Source organism: Pectinophora gossypiella, chromosome 11 (genome assembly GCF_024362695.1).
Source record: "Pectinophora gossypiella chromosome 11, ilPecGoss1.1, whole genome shotgun sequence".
Lineage (NCBI taxonomy): Eukaryota > Metazoa > Arthropoda > Insecta > Lepidoptera > Gelechiidae > Pectinophora > Pectinophora gossypiella.
This window is the reverse complement of record NC_065414.1, coordinates 8,502,645-8,522,426: the sequence shown is the minus strand read 5'-3', so window position 1 is coordinate 8,522,426 and position 19,782 is coordinate 8,502,645. Positions and strand designations below refer to the sequence as shown.

At 36.0% G+C, this 19,782-nt stretch overlaps 1 protein-coding gene across 1 annotated transcript in view; it reads left to right on the top strand.

Annotated features, from left to right (window-relative positions):
* Positions 1–18,971, top strand: part of LOC126370818 (uncharacterized) — a 36,124-nt gene extending 17,153 nt beyond the window's left edge. The window contains exon 4 of the mRNA XM_050015840.1: positions 18,906–18,971. Coding sequence (XP_049871797.1) covers positions 18,906–18,971 — 66 coding nt within the window. The remainder of the gene's footprint in view (positions 1–18,905) is intronic.
* Positions 18,972–19,782: the final 811 nt, after the last annotated feature.

The following is a 19,782-nucleotide window of genomic DNA, read 5'->3' as shown; positions in this document are numbered from 1 at the left end:
AGATGATTTTGGGCACATTAAGCCGTTAGTCCCGGGCTATAATCCCACACATTTCCACCAACCCGTCCTGGAGCAACGTGGTGGAGTATACTCCATATTCTCCCTCCTGTTGATTGAAACGAGGCTCGTGCCAAGCAGTGGGACGTAATACATTTTAGCTGTTTATATTACGTTATGTCATGTTTGTAAACAGAGAATACAAATCCACCTGAATTTATTTCTATGTTTATCAAAGTGTTCATTTTACGTTTTTAATTAAGAGAGCCAAATTACAAATGTGCATTACAGATATTCAAATATTATCAGTCACAAATCCAACTATAAATTGGCTGTAATTGCAATTTTGTTTGGAAATTAATATTCGTTTCGAACCACATGTTATGAGTAATAACTGTAAAGAGTTATTATTAGTAATGAAACATATTTAAAATACTAATATGTATACTTAACCTCATTTCTGGGTATTGATAATTACCAGGATTTTCCAGCGTATTTAAAGAGAAACAGTATTTCATATCGTGTACTCGTTAAACAAGTGGAATTATTATTTTGCGGCGTATTTAACGTGAAAACCTTTTCCTATACCCAATGGTCTAATGTTCGTCTCACTACTAAGAAAGTACTTAGTTATAATGGCCTTTGCTTTTATGGGTGCAGAGCTAATGCCATCGTGCTACTGCTCCAATATATTCATTATAATCAAGAAATATTGAATGAGTTTTAGATCTTCAGCTAATGTTTCTTTAGTACAACTTGATTACCCATTAGGCGATACAAAATGCATGAAAACCGTGCAAATCATTTAACTACGCATGCATTTCAGCTCAGACTTCAGACTAATACAGCTAGAGTAAAGCTCCATTATAAATTATACTATGTCACAGAATAATGAAGTAAAGTTAGCTGCGAACGAATGCAAATGGCGTCACTAGCGGTTAGCTAGCTAACCTGTTATATCGGACTGTTGACAAATGAGCGAGGCTCTGCGCTTGACAGCGTTGCGGCCTGCATTGTACCAGAACCTAAGTTTATTGTATTGGTATTCTTCATAAAATACAGGAAAGGTTCATTTTCATACATACTCATCATCATCAGCCGTATGACGCCCACTGCTGGGCATAGGCCTCCCCCAAGGATCTCCACGACGATCGGTCCTGCGCTGCCCGCATCCAGCGGCTTCCCGCGATCTTCACCAGATCGTCGGTCCACCTTGTAGCGGGCCTACCCATACATACTCATATTCATGTATTGTTTTTTAAAGTTGCGTGATATTGTCTTAAGTGCGATAGTCACACCGTCAAGAATTGTCGAGGCACGGATTATCAAAAGGCGCTTATCTTCCTTATATTACCTTTAAGAATTCAAATTAAATTCAAATTCTAAAATATCTTTATTCAGTAGGTAACATATTACACTTTGAATCCTCAATTTTTACATAACGAACGTCTCATCCGCCTAAAACTACTGCAGCTTCTCACAACCTGTATAGCCGGGGAAAAGAAGCTGCAAGAAAAACTTCGGCACAGGGCCCTAGACGTTCTTAAAAAAAAATAAAAATAAACATAAAAGATTGGTATACAATTGAGTAATTTAGCTGCCTAATATCAGTTTTTCAGACAGTTAATCCCATAATAGAAACATGCTTTTACCACCAGGAGTAAGAGAGTCGAGGTTCCATTGAAGACCATTATACGATTCCGTTTCTGCTGACGACAAAATGAAAACAAGGCATAGACGCCTCGACTCCAGTAAAGTTGTAAACTTCATGCCTAACGATGATTTTCCAATTTATTTATATTTCTGTCCGACTTTTACAGAATGTTTCAGTGTTATGCTACTAGAAGACAAAGATGGTACAATTCTAATTCTTATTTTTAGGAACACAAGGAAGTCTGATAGTTGGGCACAGTAACCTTACCCACCTTCTGCAGGGATTATGGGCGTGTGTTTATGTATGTATTTATGCATAGAGCTTTGCTGTAGCGAAACGTTACTAGTCAATTTTTTTGTTATTTAGTTACTGAAGGTCACACTAAAGTTAAATAGGAAGATCTTATGCTAATATTTTAAAATCGTAACTACGAAACAATTGATCGTTTTGATGAATTTTATAAATTAAAATTAAGGATTTTGTTGTTTCTTACCTGTTGATTTATGACACTCCATTCTTAACAATAAATTCAGTATAGTGACACTAACTAGTAATTTCATACATAAAGGATTACCTATATCTGTCTGTAGATGCGGCAGTCGCTGCATTTATTGGTCCAAGCGTTGACTTTGCTGGTGTTCATACCAACAAACAGTACTGCAAACGGAGCGGGAATTTGTATGAAAATACGGCGCGACAAATTATGTGAACGTTTCCGATGCCGCCTCTATGTGTTTCCAGCTTAGTCTGATTGCCCGGGTGTAACTAGTTCGCAATAGCGTTAGCGACTCACTAAATCCAACGTAAATAAGAAAGAATGGCGAGTGTTCTGTGCCATGGGATTATCTTCTAAGTTATTAGAGCCAGTAAAAGTTCAGACAAATAGTGTTGATGGTTCCGTCTTGAGATTTCCCGCTCTAAGCTTTGGATTCAGGCGCTCGAGTGCAGTTCTATGACTAATGCGCTTTCATTACTTAGGTTTTTCTTTCTGCTTATACAAAAAAAAATATAAATACTTATATAATATAGAAATACTTTATTGCACACAAAGGGAAACAACGATACAGATATAGAGTAAGGTACCGTGAGATAAGCAGCTGTAATAAAGTAGATTATCATCATAATCATTAATTGGTAAGAATTATTCATCATCATCATCATCTCAAAAATTTACAATACATAGGCTTTGCTAAATTATATTTTTGAAAATTAACAATCTCGTCATACGAGTAGATAGGTAGCAGGTATTAAGTATTTGAACCGTGGAAACTCATTTGAAAACATTACTTAGTTGTAAGTAGTAAATAAAAAGGTACGTGAATGTAATATTAAAGCGACAGTGTACAACTATTTAATCAAATTTTACTTACAGTCCGGCCATATTGCGGGTTCCCCGAATGAGCCACCCCCGCCGCAGGCCTTGTTAAACTGCGTTCATCGTATACACAGAACTATTCAATTAATTAAACTCGCCGGAACTATCAGAAGCTCATTTAATTCCAACTATTGGCAAAAGGTCCTTCAACATTAAAAAGTCGCCTTTGTAAAGCAAAGAAAGCGCTTGAAATTCTTTTAGTACTTATTTCAAGAAGGAGAAATCCGACATTAAAACTAAAAGAAGCAAGAAAAAGATTCTAAGCTAAGGCTGGTCAAATAAAAGAGTTTTACTACGTAATAAATTACATGCCCTTCTTATCTCCGTTGCCCGAGTCAAAGCGGTCTAATGACCATCGAATCAGTTTTATCTAAAGATTGAGGTTCCAGGCGTCTGTGGCGATGTGGATTGACAAAAAATAATTACAAGAAGAAGAAACGCATACCATTAAAGTCCGAAGTTAAGGTAAACCGTCCTTTTTGTGTTTACTCTGTATACTTTAACCGAATACCTACCCCACGAGGATCGATCACGAATCGCCGCAGTGTTTGCACTCTTCTTTCATCTTTTCCAATTTCATCATTCGCCTCAGAACATTTCTGGTGAACGAGCATTATTTACTGAGCTATATTTGTCCAATCTTTGTACGATAAGATATTCTAATACTGCGAAAAATTGTACCTCTTTAATATCATGTTCTTATAATTATCTTATCGAGCCTAAAGTGTCCCACTGTTGGGCAAAGGCCTCCCTCCATTTCTTCCAGGACTCTCTCCAGGTTTCCAGGTGTGATTACTAAGTAATCGCTCATAATAATTATATCGTTATACAAGAAAAGTGTTCAAAGTAAGTAGTTTCAACACTTTCGTCAAGAAAGGTAGCTTTAAAGTTACCCAACGTTTAAAATGTTAGTATTTCCTGGGTATTCAAGTATTCGTGAAACGAGGTGCGCTCGTTTTAGCTTAAGTACAGACTTATCGCCTAAAAGCACTTGTAAAATAATTGCACTAGTTACAAACAGGAACAGTGTTTCTTTGTGATAAAAACGAATTCGTGGATTTCACCTCGTTTATAGGTAATAGTGAATGTGATTTCGTATTTCGCGCGACACAATTTTTAACAGAAAGCTCGGTGAGGTGTGACTACCCCAATTAAGATATAGTCGTGAGCTTATGTTGTGTTATAATAATAAAATAATAATAATCTTTATTCAAAAAGAAATTTACAAAAATGTTTTGAAGTCTCTGACTCTTAAACTAGACGAATCTGTGTTTTAAGAATTAGAAAACGATACGACGAACGGTATCTTACGATTGTGTTTTTCGCGCGATATCAAATATGTGACATAATTAGTACAATAACATTAACTGATCATTTATTTGAAACATGGTCACCTAATGGTAGAGGTACCTTACCTATGTGTAAGACTAAATATTTTAAAGTTTTATTTTTTTATATTTTCTACACTTGAAATATCTCACAAAATATTTAACCCTCGAAGCAGATAAATTGAGAAAAAAGGATAGGGGCGAAAATATTCATTATCGTTTACGTACAACACGTATGTTCTTTTCGGCGTTAATGTACCCGAATATGTTTTTTTTCTTTCTTGGATGTATAATCATTATGATGTCTCACGAGGTTTTTCTTAATCAATAAGTTGAGTAAGAAACTCTCTCTCTCTCTCTGCTTACCCCGGTGGGAAATAGGCGTGAGTTTATGTATGTATGTTGAGTAAGAAAACAAATTCATTGCGGGATTCGAACCTGCGAACATGAAATGCAAGGCACGCTTTCTCCCATCGCGTCATCGCAGCTTTATTGCTATTAAAGCGTATTATATTACCTAGTTGTAACAGTTTCTTTAAATTCTCTCCTAGCATATATCGTTTTCTTAGCAGTATTTTCAAGTTACAAGTTACAGATCTTTTATTAGAGCAGTGATGCTTTTAAATTGGAAATGCCATTAAGAGTTACTTTGTCCTGTTCTGTCTGTTTCGAATTTTAATCTTGTTAACGGGCTTACAAATCTAACCAAAAGGCTACTTGACAACCTCATCAAATGAGATACTTTTTACGAACCATCAAAACGAAAGTTTTCTTTGGAGTGTGTATGGAAATACTGTCCTGTGACGTCATCAATAAAAGCGGTCAAACGTCGTACTCATTCTTACTTAATTCATAAATAAAATTCGAAAATTAGTTGAAAAGTAAATTGAGATTGATTTTGATCATCGTACTCTGACTTCTATTTCTAGATTAGCATTTTATAAATTTATCTTTAACCCATAGATACAAGTTTCAAAAGACAGTTACTTACTAAATTAAATACCTTCTTAAATGAAGTTCATTTTTTGACTGCGTTTACGCTGTTCTTTTCTTTAATCTATCGTTAATTTGTAATAGACAAGACTAACTAGTTTACAAGTTCTAGATAATATAATAATACATCATACACACTCACGTGTACTTGGCCTTACAATCTTCTAACACGAAAATGGCGCAAGTTATATTAATAAGCCATTTATATTGAGAAATCACCATCTTGCTTCCTCGCCGAGTTTCCTTAGCGATCTCAGCCAACGATTAAGCCGAAACTTTATTTATGGAGCAATTAACAGCACTTAACACATTAAATAAACTTTCGTTTCCCCGAGCTGCAAATGAGATTAACGAATTTTCCCCTACCCATATTGTTCTTTCGCCTTTTGTTTTTGCCTTCGAAAAATAATATCGTATTTCTTATTGAGAAATATTTCGCTGTATAAATACGGATGTAAAATAAATATCTTCGAGAATGAGGCCAAGATGCTTTACGTAAATACTCTAAATTTCTTGTCAGACGGAACGCAGATCTCGACCAGACACAATCTATTGTGTCTGTTATCTCGACAGATGAGAGGTTAAAACCCTTACCTACTTTGTTCTGAGCCCCGAATCTATTGTTCTATTTCCTTTTTCAGATCCCGTTGACTTGCTGTCGATATCATTCTTCATGGTGGTTTCATTTTAAAAAGTTTGACATGTACGGTCACGAGCATTAATATGTATACAATTTGGGACCATGTCACATTAACTTTTTTGACAAATTAAACCGTAAGTCTCATTAAATGTCAAATATGATAGTGCGACAGAGTTCTAAAGTGGGTACATGATATTGCTCATGACTATACTTAGTTGCTACCTTGGGTAACAAAAAATAAAACTCAGAGAAGAGAGAGAGAGAGAGAGATACCACACAGACTTTCCATTGCTTTACATAATTAATCTCAACGACTATTCTATACGTACTATGCGTTCAGTCACTTGTCGTTGATATGAGAAACGGTGCTCATTCCTCTTGAATACTATGCTAACTTTTGAATACTTATTATCATGTGGGTTGTGAGGTAGAATACCAACCGCATCAACCCTGGTGTCAGGGTTATGATAGAGCCGCCAAAGGCCCCTTACATGGCTCATATACTACTTACTTACTATTAAATTACTTACTTAATATTAATATGATATTTCGTCATTACTAATGCAACTTCGTTAAACAGATAAGTGAACCGTATAAATATTCTAATTTAATATACCTACTCGTAATCATAATCACTGGATTGAACAGACAAGGTTAAGGACAATTTCAAAATCAACTTTATTGCTTTAATAACATTTATGTTTGGGATTACTTGAATATATTACAAGCATAAGGCATCAAAAGATAACATATAACAGACAGGTCATCAACCAATCGCCGATAAATAGTTCATCAAATTGATGAAGAAAAATAATTTATAATGATGAGTAACCAATAAATAATTTTGTTTGCAAAAGGATGTAGCGGACCCAACTAGTTGGCCACCTAGTTCCGCTCACATGTAACAGATGGCGCCACATTCAATAATGCAGTCTTCAAGCAGTCGTGAAACGCGGTATCGAAGTTTACACGGCAAGACGCATATATACAACTTCCAACACAACATACTTTGGCGGCAGCACACCCTCGCCGCCAAAAGTATAGTTTAGTATAACATAGACGTTAATAATCTTAAGTTTTGAACTGTGTAATGATATAAATAATTTACTATAATAAAGTTTAACATGAATAGGTATGAGACAATGTCGATTCTACGACATTATTTCATTGTGTCCCAGACCATACGTAGGAGGATGACAGATTTCTTATTCGATTAGACAGACGTAATTTCTTATTCGATTATGGTTCGTATAACACAATCTCACCTTTTCTTTTCTTTCACGGTAAGTACTAGACAATCCTTCATTTCGCTCTAGACTACCTAACAAAGGAGTAAATTTTCTTTCCGATCTGCTGGATGATATATTATGTACCGACCTGATATCCAGGCTACGTATTTCTCCGAGTTCGTATTTCATTTCCTCCTTATTGATCTCGATGGACGAATGCGAACATTTCCCGTATTCGAGTGACATTCTCAAGAACAGTTCATATGAACCTTATGAAATGTTGCTAATAGTCATGACGAGAAACACTTACTTTGTAACTACGTGTGTGTCGCTTAAAAGATATTGTTTCCAGAAAATCTTTTATCAAATACGCGTGTACGTAAATTCGTAAAGAATAAAGGAGTAATTGGAGTTCTATTATTAGGTTATTTGGGTTCAATTTACGATTCAAGTGGGACCTTTGAAGGATTTTTTTTTGTATATGGAGTCAATTTTGTAGGTATCTCGGCGACACTGTTCGCTAAGGAATAAGGACAGCTGTTGGAGTAAATTACTAAATGAAAGAAGAGAGCACAAATAAGTATATTCAAAAATGGAACGAGTCACGCCTAGATATTGGGATGATTGTGAAGGAAAACATCGTGAGATAGCTCATGTGCTTGAAAAAATACCTACATATTTTCTGAGGCTAACCTGTAAATAGTGTTGAATTAGTAGATATATCAAAAGTCAATATGTAAAACGCCAAAATGTTACCAATTGATTGATATGAACTACTGTGAAGATCGGGCCAAATTGCCTTCTGACATGTCGACGTCGTCGTGACGTGATAGAGAAAATATGAAATTGCGTTCATCCGAGATGTATTGGCTGTTCGTGAAAGGTGAAAGGCATCTCTAATTCATGCCTGCACCGTCATTTTAAATTGTAGAAGCATGGAAAATCAATTAATATGGGTTTACAGTTATACCTACATCAGTGTTTCAGTATATTGGCTAAGTAGTGAATAAGCCATAGAAAGCACTTCTACAATCACATATCCCTAGCATTATCCCGTTTTTCATAGGGTCCGCTTACCTAACCTGAAGATTTGACAGGTCCGGTTTAATACAGAAGCGACTACCTGTCTGACCTTCCAACCCGCGAAGGGCAAACCAGCCCAATACAGGTTAGGTCACATACCTCCGAAAATGCATTTCTCTGAATGTGGGTTTCTTTTACGATGTTTTCCTTCACCGCTGAGCAGGTGATAATCATTTATGATCCAAACATGAATTCAATAACAAATTCGACAATTATTGGTTTAGGCCTGTGCTGGAATCGAACCTGCGACCTCGAAGTTGGAGTTGCCTCTCACGTGTTCTACCAACTGGGCTACCACGGCTTTTCTGGAAAGTATTTTTACAATACTTAATCTAATCTGCACTGATGCGAGACGAGAATGACCGTTCTACAAATACGTAGTATTTTTTTTTATTAAGATGGGTTTGCTCTTGACTTCGTTCTTCCACGAGAAGAATAAAAGATCAACGATGGAACGAGCTTACCCAGAAAAATGCCTATTCACCCGTGATTTAAAGGACCCCAGGTTATTCTTTATTCTATGGTACAAGTCTATGGAATATTACCAGCCCAGCACAAATAAAACATTGAATGAAACAGTATGTGACCCGTGAGTCTATCTCTAAGACATTATTTATCCGAGATCATAAGTATGTAACATAGCTAAGGAAGTACTATGACCTACTTATTTTTTTTCGATCGTATACTAATATAATAATTAAAACACATAATAACGGGTTCTTACCGCGTTTAAATGGGGATATGAGACTCCCGAAAAAAACTCCCGTAGAAAATTATGGATCTACCTACTCCACTAGAATCTCATCAGTCATCCCGTGATCATGGTACTTGCAACAGTGTCGAAATATCGGGAGTCTCATATCCCCATTTAAACGCGGTAAGGACCCGTTATTATGTGTTTTAATTATGATAATAACCGCGTAAACTTAAAACATGTACTAATATAATAGTTGTAAACCTAATTATGGCTCTACAAAATAATTCTAGTAGGTAATTTAGAAAAGCTCAAGAACGTGACCAATTTAAGACCTGTGTGTACGTTATGTGATTTTTTAGTAGATTTCATTACAAAAGTGGACAGTCGACAAAAGTAGTAATACTTTTCGTCCTGACGTTCTTAATGCAATGATTGGATGAACCATGTTCTCTAACTTGTTTGTGTTCAGTTCAATGTTGTGTTAACATGTCCATCAAAATTTTACCAAATTACGAAACCCGATGAGTAAGTAAATTGAACGGTGATCGGTTGACTTGTCGTCGATTAGTCGTTGATCCCTCCACAGGATTAGTCTGTGTCAGTTGTCTTCAGCAAATTATTCTGCGGATTACGTCAAACTTTCCCTTTCGAAAACAGGATCATCTTAAACCTCGGAATCTCGGAACATCACTTGCAGACTTCGAAATATTAAATTCCCGGAGGCTTAGAGACCTCAAACGGGGTGGAACAAAAAGCGAGCGTCCACCACGTTATTACGATCAAAGTGTGATCGTGACGTTCTACCACATCTATATACATATATATGTACATCCTGTATATATATATTTTTATTTTATTATAATTACATTTTTTGTCTACAAAATGATAATTATAATATAAATATTGGAAAACCGTTAACCGTCTCCTTCAGACGTTGATCTGTTTTGATAAGTATACTTACTTATCGTAATCAACGGGGGTTAAAATGGCCACATCGAAGCAATTCATCTAAGAAAACAATATTGCAATTTGACATTTGCGCATATAAAAGTAAGTGCGCAATGCAAACAAAATGTCAAATAGCAATATTGCTTTCTTAGATGAATTGCTTTGATGTGGCCATTTTAACCCCCCAGTTTCAAATATGTTTTAAAGCAATGACTTATTATTTTAAATTTGCCTCCGATTTCACTCGTTAATTAGGTGGAGTTGCAACCCATTGAGTTTGTAAAGCGGACTATACTTATAATATATTTAGGGTTAATAATTATTGGCAACCCCAAGAGCTTCAAGGCTCAAAACAATTATTGTACCGCAAATGATTTGGAAAACAATTACTCACGTCCCATAATTACTGAGCAGTATAATTTCTTTGATCATTCATAATTCGCTACACTTAACATTGTTCAATAACAAACGCTCCAATGAAGCGGCTCTACTAAAGACTATCTTCCACAATGGGGTAGTTAGGAAGAATTTGGGATTGAATATTCAAAGACGGTTGCAAAGTTATGTTCATTAGTGATTCAGTTGACATTTCATTGACTTAGTAATTGAAATTGGTGAGTCTTGCCAAATATGCGTAGAAGATACTTGTAGAGATGGTCTGAAGATTGTAAATACGCAACACTTTTGTGATCAATTGCACCAAGCGTGAGTTGATAGATTACATACAGAACATTGAACGTTTTGAACAGTTCGTTTTTAAACGATGGATTTCATATAAATCCTAGACAGCGAGAGCTTCATAACAAATCATAGTGGTAATTTTTCAATTAATATTTTGTGTTCCGTCTAAGTATTATGGATTCGTATTTTATTCTTGCTGCTTTCGTCTACTAGTTGCATACAATAAAGAATAATAAATACTACGTCATCACCAGCCCATTAACGTCCCCACTGCTGAGGCACGGGCCTACCCTATGGATGGATAGGGAGATCGGGCCTTAAACCACCACGTTAATACCACAAACCTTAATACTACGTATAGAACAGTAATTATCAAGTCATAGCACCATATCCTATCGTAGCGCCGACTTCATCCGCGTAAGCCTCTACGCCAGGGCTAGCACGCACAGACTGTCTTGTTCGCACTTACGGGTTAATAGCACACGGTCAAAAAAAAGTATGGCGTGTCTGGCGTGGAAAGTGGTTCCGAAGTTTCCTCGTACCTAATTAGTTACGACAACGAAAACGACAAAAAGAAGTAAGAGAATAAGGAAATAGTTAAAGATTCTCGATTCACGATAAATTTATCAAAGACGACATTTTTTGCTTAACTTGTGAAGATAGCGGAAATTAGTTACAATTAGAGCAAGAAGATAGCGTTAATTGCTCCTAACTAGTTTCATTAAAATTGTCCTACATTTCCTTAATGTGAGCCCAATAAAAATAATTCTGCTCATGAATTAATACATGGTTAAAAGAAAGTAAGGAAGGTAGAAGGTATCTTCAAAAGTGCTGAATGGGTTTGGGTTGCAATTCTTTGCATTTAAGAATTAAAACAAGATAATTGATATCACGTGGTTGATAGCAATAGCTTCGCCCCCTATTACATGGGACTTAAACATAGCTGGCGACGAGTGGGTGTATACTATACACCTCTGTCTACCCCTTCTGGGATACAAACGTGATGCTATGTTATGTTACGGTGTAGTTAAAATAGGATAAAAATTACACTTACTCAAATTATTGAGTAGCTAGTAAAATATGTCACTTTAATTCCAAATACGGATTTTTCATAACCAAACATCTTAGGGCAGTATTACATTACTTATAGAAAGAGTTCTGATAATGAAATTATGTGGTAAGATGAGTTATTCGCTTAATGTTTAAACAGATAGCTCTGCATTACAGTCGTGTAGCGCTTTTGCGCGAAAATGTGGCTTTATGCGGTAGTGCACTTTAGAGGGACCATAAAGTGGTCTTACTGTTGCCATCTTCGTCGCAGGCGATTCAGTGGCTTACTGCACTCCTCATATACTGTTTCGGATGAAAAGATACTTTAGGAAAAGTGTCGCGTGCCCCGCCATATACTGCTGTTTTGAATTACAAAGATTGTAGCACGGGATACGAGTATATTAAATCAGAGAAGAGATTTAGTATCTAGGAATAAAATCACCAGGTATTTGCATATAAATTGTTTGCTTGGGACTTTAGAGGAGCTCGTCGTATAAGTTTTCCTTATTACAGTAGGATACTTACATGCCTTTTCATCGTCATATTGTATGGAAGGTGCACACGAGGTAAATAGTAAGTACCCGGTATGGCAAAATGCGTTGCTTTACAAAGTAAATGTTACGATTCCGACTTATTGGGTTTACGGTTACTGGTAGGCAAATTATGTTTACTCTGTGTATGAATGCTAGTAGTACTAGCTGCATATGTGGCCATCGAGTAAATATTTTGATGCCAAGTCAAAAGGCTTTCAGGTGACCTGCTTCGTCATTCTATCTAAAGATTTTTCACAGTAGTGGTACTCAGACTTTTCAGTTGCTTAAAGAACACAAGTAATGAAACCCTCGTAGACAGTAGTATAAAAGATTTAAGTAAATGTTTAAGTGCAGATGTAAATATTTCCTAAAGTTTTATTGTTACAACGTTTATGTGACGTAACAATATTACTGGATACATTTTAACAGCGAAAGTGCATTGCAGGTTTAACAATCATTTAATTTGTCCCCCGCTCATGAACATAAAATGCGTATGAACACTAAACAAACTAATAAGGCGTTTTATGTCTTTATTTATTGCGCGTTTTGTTGAAACGGAGTTAAATATTGCCAGAAGGGATGTTTCATTTTGGTTGTTATAAGTCTCTTTGTAACATTTTATTTCGTCGCGGAGGTTAAAATGTTTCACATTTCCCTTCCGCTTTGTCTGGTTTCCTTTATCAGAAAGACGTAGCCTAATGGAGGCACAAAGATGACTGGGTCTCAGTCAGTTTGTTATTTTAGGACCCCAATTCTAATCTCCTCACTTGGCATACACAGACAGAGCTCTTTTAAAATGTGCTCCCGAGGTTCCCAGATTACTTAGGCGTACAAAAATTCGTAATGATAATTTTATGCACAAATTGCTGCGGGCTTATTTAATATAATAATATGGCACCTCCTTTATAACGGTTGGCATATTTCTACTTAAATTGCCTGTGTAATTAACCTTGTTTTGGGCAAATGTGCGGAAATACCCATTTTATGGGTCGCTGACCTGGCATGTGAGAGGCTGCCGGCTACGGAATAGCACCACTTACGGAGGGCAGTTCAGGAAACTCATTTTGAGGATATCCAGATGACAGGGCAAGACAGAAAATGCGCTTCGCTATTTACCTGCCTGTGCTATAATATTGTGCTTTCTTATCTTGTTTTTTTTTTTTGTATTTCAGGTACTTAATCGGTATGTTGTGGGTCCATTGCGACCCCTCGGTGGTGATGCTTCGTCATTTGAATTTGTTTAGAAGTGTTGCGACGACGCGATATGGCGACGCGGCGCGGGGAATTCAGGGTACTTTCAGGCCTGTATGTATAGGGTTCCAGTCAAATAAGTTACTTTTTACTAAACGTCAAAACACGAAATTACTATGGAGATTGTATGAAAAAGTGTGATGTCACAGAAAAACGTGATAAAATGTCGGTCTTAGGTTTTTTCTTGATTAAAATTCATAAATACTTAAGTTAAATAGTAAAAAGAAAATGTTTTTCGTTTATTTTAGATCTGTCTTTATTTAGTAATCAGAATTTCATTATTAATCTTTAACCTAGTACAAGACCCAATTGTGCTAAGAGGTACATCCATCCCAAGATGAACTGAGTACCTACGCCTCACCAAGCTTTCTCTTAAACCAACTTGATAGATAGTGAGTCTTATAACGGTCTTTAATACTTTGGAAAAAGCGCTCGTATATATTTTTGTATAGATAATTAATGTGATAGTTACAAATAGGCTTGCTACATCTAAAGGGTGCAATTAGGAGCAGCCAACCAGCGGAGTTTGATTGTGCTAATCTTCAACATCGTTATCTTGAAATTTATCGTCTCTGAAGTTACTTCATCCGTTGGCAAAACTTGTCGAGTAATTTCTGCTCGTAATCTATCTACAGTCACTGAGCATTGAATTTTGTCACCAATGACTTTCATTGCCTTTGTAAGCGAAGACGTTTTTTATAATACTGCAGCAAAAAAATATAAAGTAAAAATATAGCAGGGTTTTAGAACTCATTACATAGATAGAAAAAATACTTTATTGAGCACAATTGCCAAAAAATACAGAAATAAAGACAACATATACAGAAAAGCACAACAAGCGGCTTTATTGCTCAAGCAGCAATTTCTTCCAGGCAACCTTTGGGTACAGGAAAATCATTAGGAATTAAATTATACAGCTGTTCCATGGTGAAATGGCTACTTACTTTTAAATAATATTAACAACGAGTATGTGAAGCGTTGTTTTAGGTAATTGTTAGTACCCACATTCCCGGGAAAAGCGCTATGGAGCTAATAACGGGTTCTTACCGCGTTTAAAGGGGGATATGAGACTACCGATATTCTACCTACTCCACTCCAATCTCATCAGTCATCCCGTGATCATGGCACTTGCAACAGTGTCGAAATATCGGGAGTCTCATATCCCCATTTAAACGCGGTAAGAACCCGTTATTATGTGTTTTAATTATGCTATGGAGCTGTTAGTAACCAGAGTTGTTGCGTTATATTTTGCGCAAAACTGAGGGACTTTCCTGGGTACGTCCACCAAAAACAATATAGATGGCGTTGTACAGCTTTAACGTGATAATTACCTATTTTTGGGTAAGTACATAATAGTGACTAGGATTGAGAAGGGAATGTTAGGTTGGTTTGGACACGTAGAGCGGATGAAGGATAATAGGATTGCAAAAGCGGTATATAAAGCGAAAGTTGATGGTAGGGCTGGCAGAGGAAGACCGAGAAGGACTTATGATGACCAAATTGGAGATGTCCTTAGAAAAGGTTCAATACGATCTACTCTGAACCGGCGTGCGTGTATGAAGCGATTGATGAATGTGGAGGAAGCAAGAGAAGTGTGTCAGGATCGAAGCAAATGGAATTCTATAGTCTCTGCTTACCCCGGTGGGAAATAGGCGTGAGTTTATGTATGTATGTATGTACATAATTATTCCAAAATACAATGTAATGGCAGAAGCATATACAGACATAATTATTGCTTGATATTTGGATCAGATCAGAATTATGTTGCTACCAATATTGCCTCTCTTTATTTTGATCAGAATAAAAATGGGTGGAAGATGTAATCGTGGCTGGGTGTAATAAAAAAGATCATTTATACCCAAAAAAAGATAAAAGATGCATAATTATGTCTGTTATCCATGAAATTAGAAGGTTAAACGAAGGAAAAAGTGTACAGCGCCATCTATAATGTTTTTGACAAACGTACCCTGGAAAGTCTCTCGTTGAGCGAATTTATTAATAAGTACTAATTATTTATTATACGAGCACATAAAATATCACTTACAGGGAAACTTTAGCTGCATAGTTGAGTATATTTCAGAACCTCGATATTGACCTCCTAGCAGCGACCTCCTAGCGGCATGATATTTTGTCACATTATACTCGAACTCAAATTAATTGTTATCTATCACAGATGAAAGTTGATGGTTTTGAAGGCTTTTATACTTTTTTAAAGGTGTTATGGTTGAGGAGAAGAATATGACAAGAAACTTGACAGCAACACATCTTTTACATCTACGTATATGTTTACATTACAACAAGTTATTTTATTCATCATCATCACCAGCCCATTAACGTCCCCACTGCTGGGGCACGGGCCTTCCCTATGGATGGATAGGGAGATCGGGCCTTAAACCACCACGCGGGCCCAGTGCGGATTGGTGGTTATTAACGACTGCTAATGCAGCCGGGACAAACGGCTTAACGTGCTTTCCGAAACACGGAGGAGCTCGAAATGAAAACTTTTTTTTTGTGGTCACCCATCCTATGACTGGCCTTTGCGAAAGTTGCTTAACTTCAACAATCACCAAGCGCGTTTACCGCTGCGCCACCGATCTCCTCACTAGACTAGAAATTATTTTTCATCAGTTACGACCCCAAAAGAATAATAAACAGTCTAGAAGTTGAATAACCATTTTATTAAAGATAAGATATAGACTTTTAATTCTGTATTTTTGATGATAAGTTATAAATTCGTTTTAAGCTGAGTCTTACCCTAAGTTTAAAAGTTCAAATTAATTTTCTTGCCTCGAGCGAATACCTGAGTTTGTCATAAGTTTTACGCCGGAGCAATCAGTTACTAAAATGCTTGCGTGGCTGCAAACATGCAACTTAGTGTTAGTTTTAAAATAATTTAAAGTTTTGAAAGAGAAGTTTCTGACAGAATCGACATAATTTTATCATAACTGCATATTAATTATAATAGCTGGGCAATTCGGTTTTAATACAGTTTTTAATGGTGCAAGTTTCATTATCTCTATTATTTCGGAAGAACCATTTCAGGACTTCGTTATATATTTATTAATATTATTCCAACATATTTGAAAGTGTATATTGTTTACCAAAAAAGTTTGAATCATTTCTTCCGGCAATTTAACTTTAACATCGTAAATCCGCTTGGTACAGGTTTAAGTAAAATAAGCTTTTCTTTCAGAAGTTATGAACCTGAAAACCTATATAACAAAAAGAAAGAAATAGACGGTAAACTTGCCTTTTTATTAATAAACTAGCGACTAGTTAGTTACAATTTATTACATCTGGATTTCTTCAGAAAATGTGAAAGATCAAAATAACTGTTTTTTCTCGAATTGAATACTCCGGTGCTTTATTTTTTTTTTGTTAGAAGATCTTATTATTTATTTTAGGATTTACCCGGCGACTTTTGCTTCTCTCTCGAGGGATATTTGGGTTGAATTGTGAATCCAGATAAACAAAAGGCTATCCAGAATGCCAGGGCTGAACTTTGTTTTATCGCAACCCTAGCCCATCGTCACTGTCAATGTCAAAGAAAACTGTTAAACTATTTAGTTTAATCTAATTATTAATAGTTTCGGTCAGTAGTGTCGATTTCATATATACGCCGATTTATGTCAGACTTAGGGAAACTTAGGGAACGAAGTCATACGCAACATTGCTCAATGCCATGATTGCTCAACATCCAGATATTGACATATTTTATAGTTCATTAAAGTTGATTATGCAATTTTCCATTTATTATTTAAGCTCAACGTAAGATTTTATTATTTATTTTATAATAGTTACCCTGTTTGTGATTTGTTAGTGTTGGATTTTTCCGTTATTGCAGTAGTAAAACTGTTGTTCTGAATAAATAAAAAAATATTCTCTGCCAAAGTGTTAAAACTAGTTTTTATCCTTGTAACTGTTTTACCGGTTGATCTTGTCACCGAGGGATAGTATTTACCGGTTTGTAGTCAGTTATCAATAGAAATGTCAAAGACGAGAGCAAGGAATTTACATATACAGCTTTTCGTGCATATTATCATATAAATATTAAGTTATTTTGTTCAATTATTTCCCGAAACGACTTATTGAATTTATCGATAATTGATTCTATCGAGAATTGATACAACCACATAGTAACATGTCGCAGATCTATAAAAGTGGACAATCAGCTCGCGACAACAAACACTTCAGGACCCTGATAGCGCCCACGCCGGTGTGGTCGACGATTTCCCACATTCAATGCTTCTTGGTACCGACCCGATGGGGTCGATTAATTCTTTCAAATATAATCCTCTCAGACGACGCCCTGAGCAGAGGTTCACACGCGAACTGGGCTTGTTGTCTTACATTTTCTACCTGGTGAGAGCCCTCAGTGTTCCGATAAGTCACATCAAATAGAAAGTGTCGCAGATACCCTTTGGCCCGCCGGAGGTCCGTGTTGCTCTACGTACCAGATGATAGTACCTTAGATAATCACACTACTAGGTAACTCTAGGTTTCTGTAATATTTTACAATTTTACTTCAATTTTATTTCATATTTTTTCCGTGAGCTCGCTTTATGGGAATGGACGAAGTGAAGGCGATATGTGACTCGTAGTAAGTGGAATTCCATGATCCCTGCCTACTCCAACGGGAAATAGGCGTGAGATTATGTATGTATGTTTAGTTCCAGTACTAGGTATATTATATAAAATTAATTATTTTTGTTTCCATCATAATATCACTTTTGTCTATTTATAATTTACCCTTGTCCACTCCATATGTTGGGTCCGGGTGAGGATCCCGTGTCATCAGAACGTATTAATCATGTAGGAAATACGCATTATTTTAATAAAAAATAATGTAAGTATATAATCTGTATTGTTTTTCCTTGAACCATTTTCAGCACATTGAGTTGGATTTAAAAATGTTTTATTTTAAAATAAGTACTTAGCTTATTTCTGGTAAATGTAATAATAAGTCCAACCACAAATTAATAATGGATAGAGGTATTTTGATCTTATTTGTTACTAAATAAGCTGCGTAAATGTTCCCTTCAATGATGTCCATGATTAATTACAAATATAAATATAAGTATAAGTAAAAAATATAAGTTTAAAAACTAAAATTCGACTACGGAAAAATCATGCTCCATGAACTATGAAACTAGAAAATAGGTATATTTCTTCAAAATTCTTCAGTTAGCCGAGATACTCAAACTCTTAGGACAGATAGGCATGTGTAATTGTGTATATACGTTATATACATACATAGCCCTTCTTTTTGGTTCGCCGCAGTCGGGTAAAAAGGTGCAGAAAGTAAGAAAAAGAGAGTACCGTTACTTTCGACGAAGCCTGGGCAATTTTTCGAAATTCAAAATGGTGGAAAAAAGATTAGGAACAAGCGACAAATGAGATAATTAAATCTTTCTGTTAAGACTAAGTCCGTATCTGATCTCGCCAGAATATTATGAAGTATTTCCCCGTCATCGTCAAAGATAAGCCTAAGTATACATGTCTCGTCAACTAGCATCCTTTTACGGTCGTGCCGTTATCAGACGAAGGGTGATAAGCGGCAAATGAGTCGCTCCCGAGAAAACCGCTATCATTTTTTACAACGCAATATGCTGCTCGTAAATTTTCTACAGCCTTCTAGGTTTTATGCTTTGTTTTAAACGCGGTTAGGACAATTTTTATGCTGTATAATAAGTGACACTTCTTGGTTATGATAAAAATATGGTGCGTCAAAAGTAACTTTAAGATGTTAAGTTTTGATAGCTCCGAAATTTTCTTTAATCCGACTTTTTCGTCATTATATGGGATAGAGAAGATTTATTGATTTTAGATCGTCTTCGTCATGCGGCGTAATATGTGATTATCCTAAGGGTTTTTCATGGTGTAAAAAAGTTGAAAGAAACATTATACATTTATATAGCCCTCTATGGATGTGAAACTTGGACACCGACACAGAAAGATAGAGAGAGACTGGAAAGAAAGGGTTACTATTGAGGAAGTGCTAGTAAGAGTAAGGGAAAAGAGCAAATATTGAGAGTTATTGAGGCAAGATGATTGGACATTTAATAAGACACGACGAATATATTGATAAACGTAAAACCGTTAGTATTATATGATCTGTGGTAAAACGAAAGCTACAAGGAAAGAGAGATAGGGGAAGACCTTAGATGGGACAGATTAAAGAACAGGTAAACGTCGTGTCTTATAAGGAAGTGAAAGAATTGGCGTTTGATAGATAGGATCCGAGAATGCTACACCGACAAGTACGTGGTTCTTAAATTAATGATGAAAATTTTTATGTTGATTTTTAAAGCAACGCTGTTCTC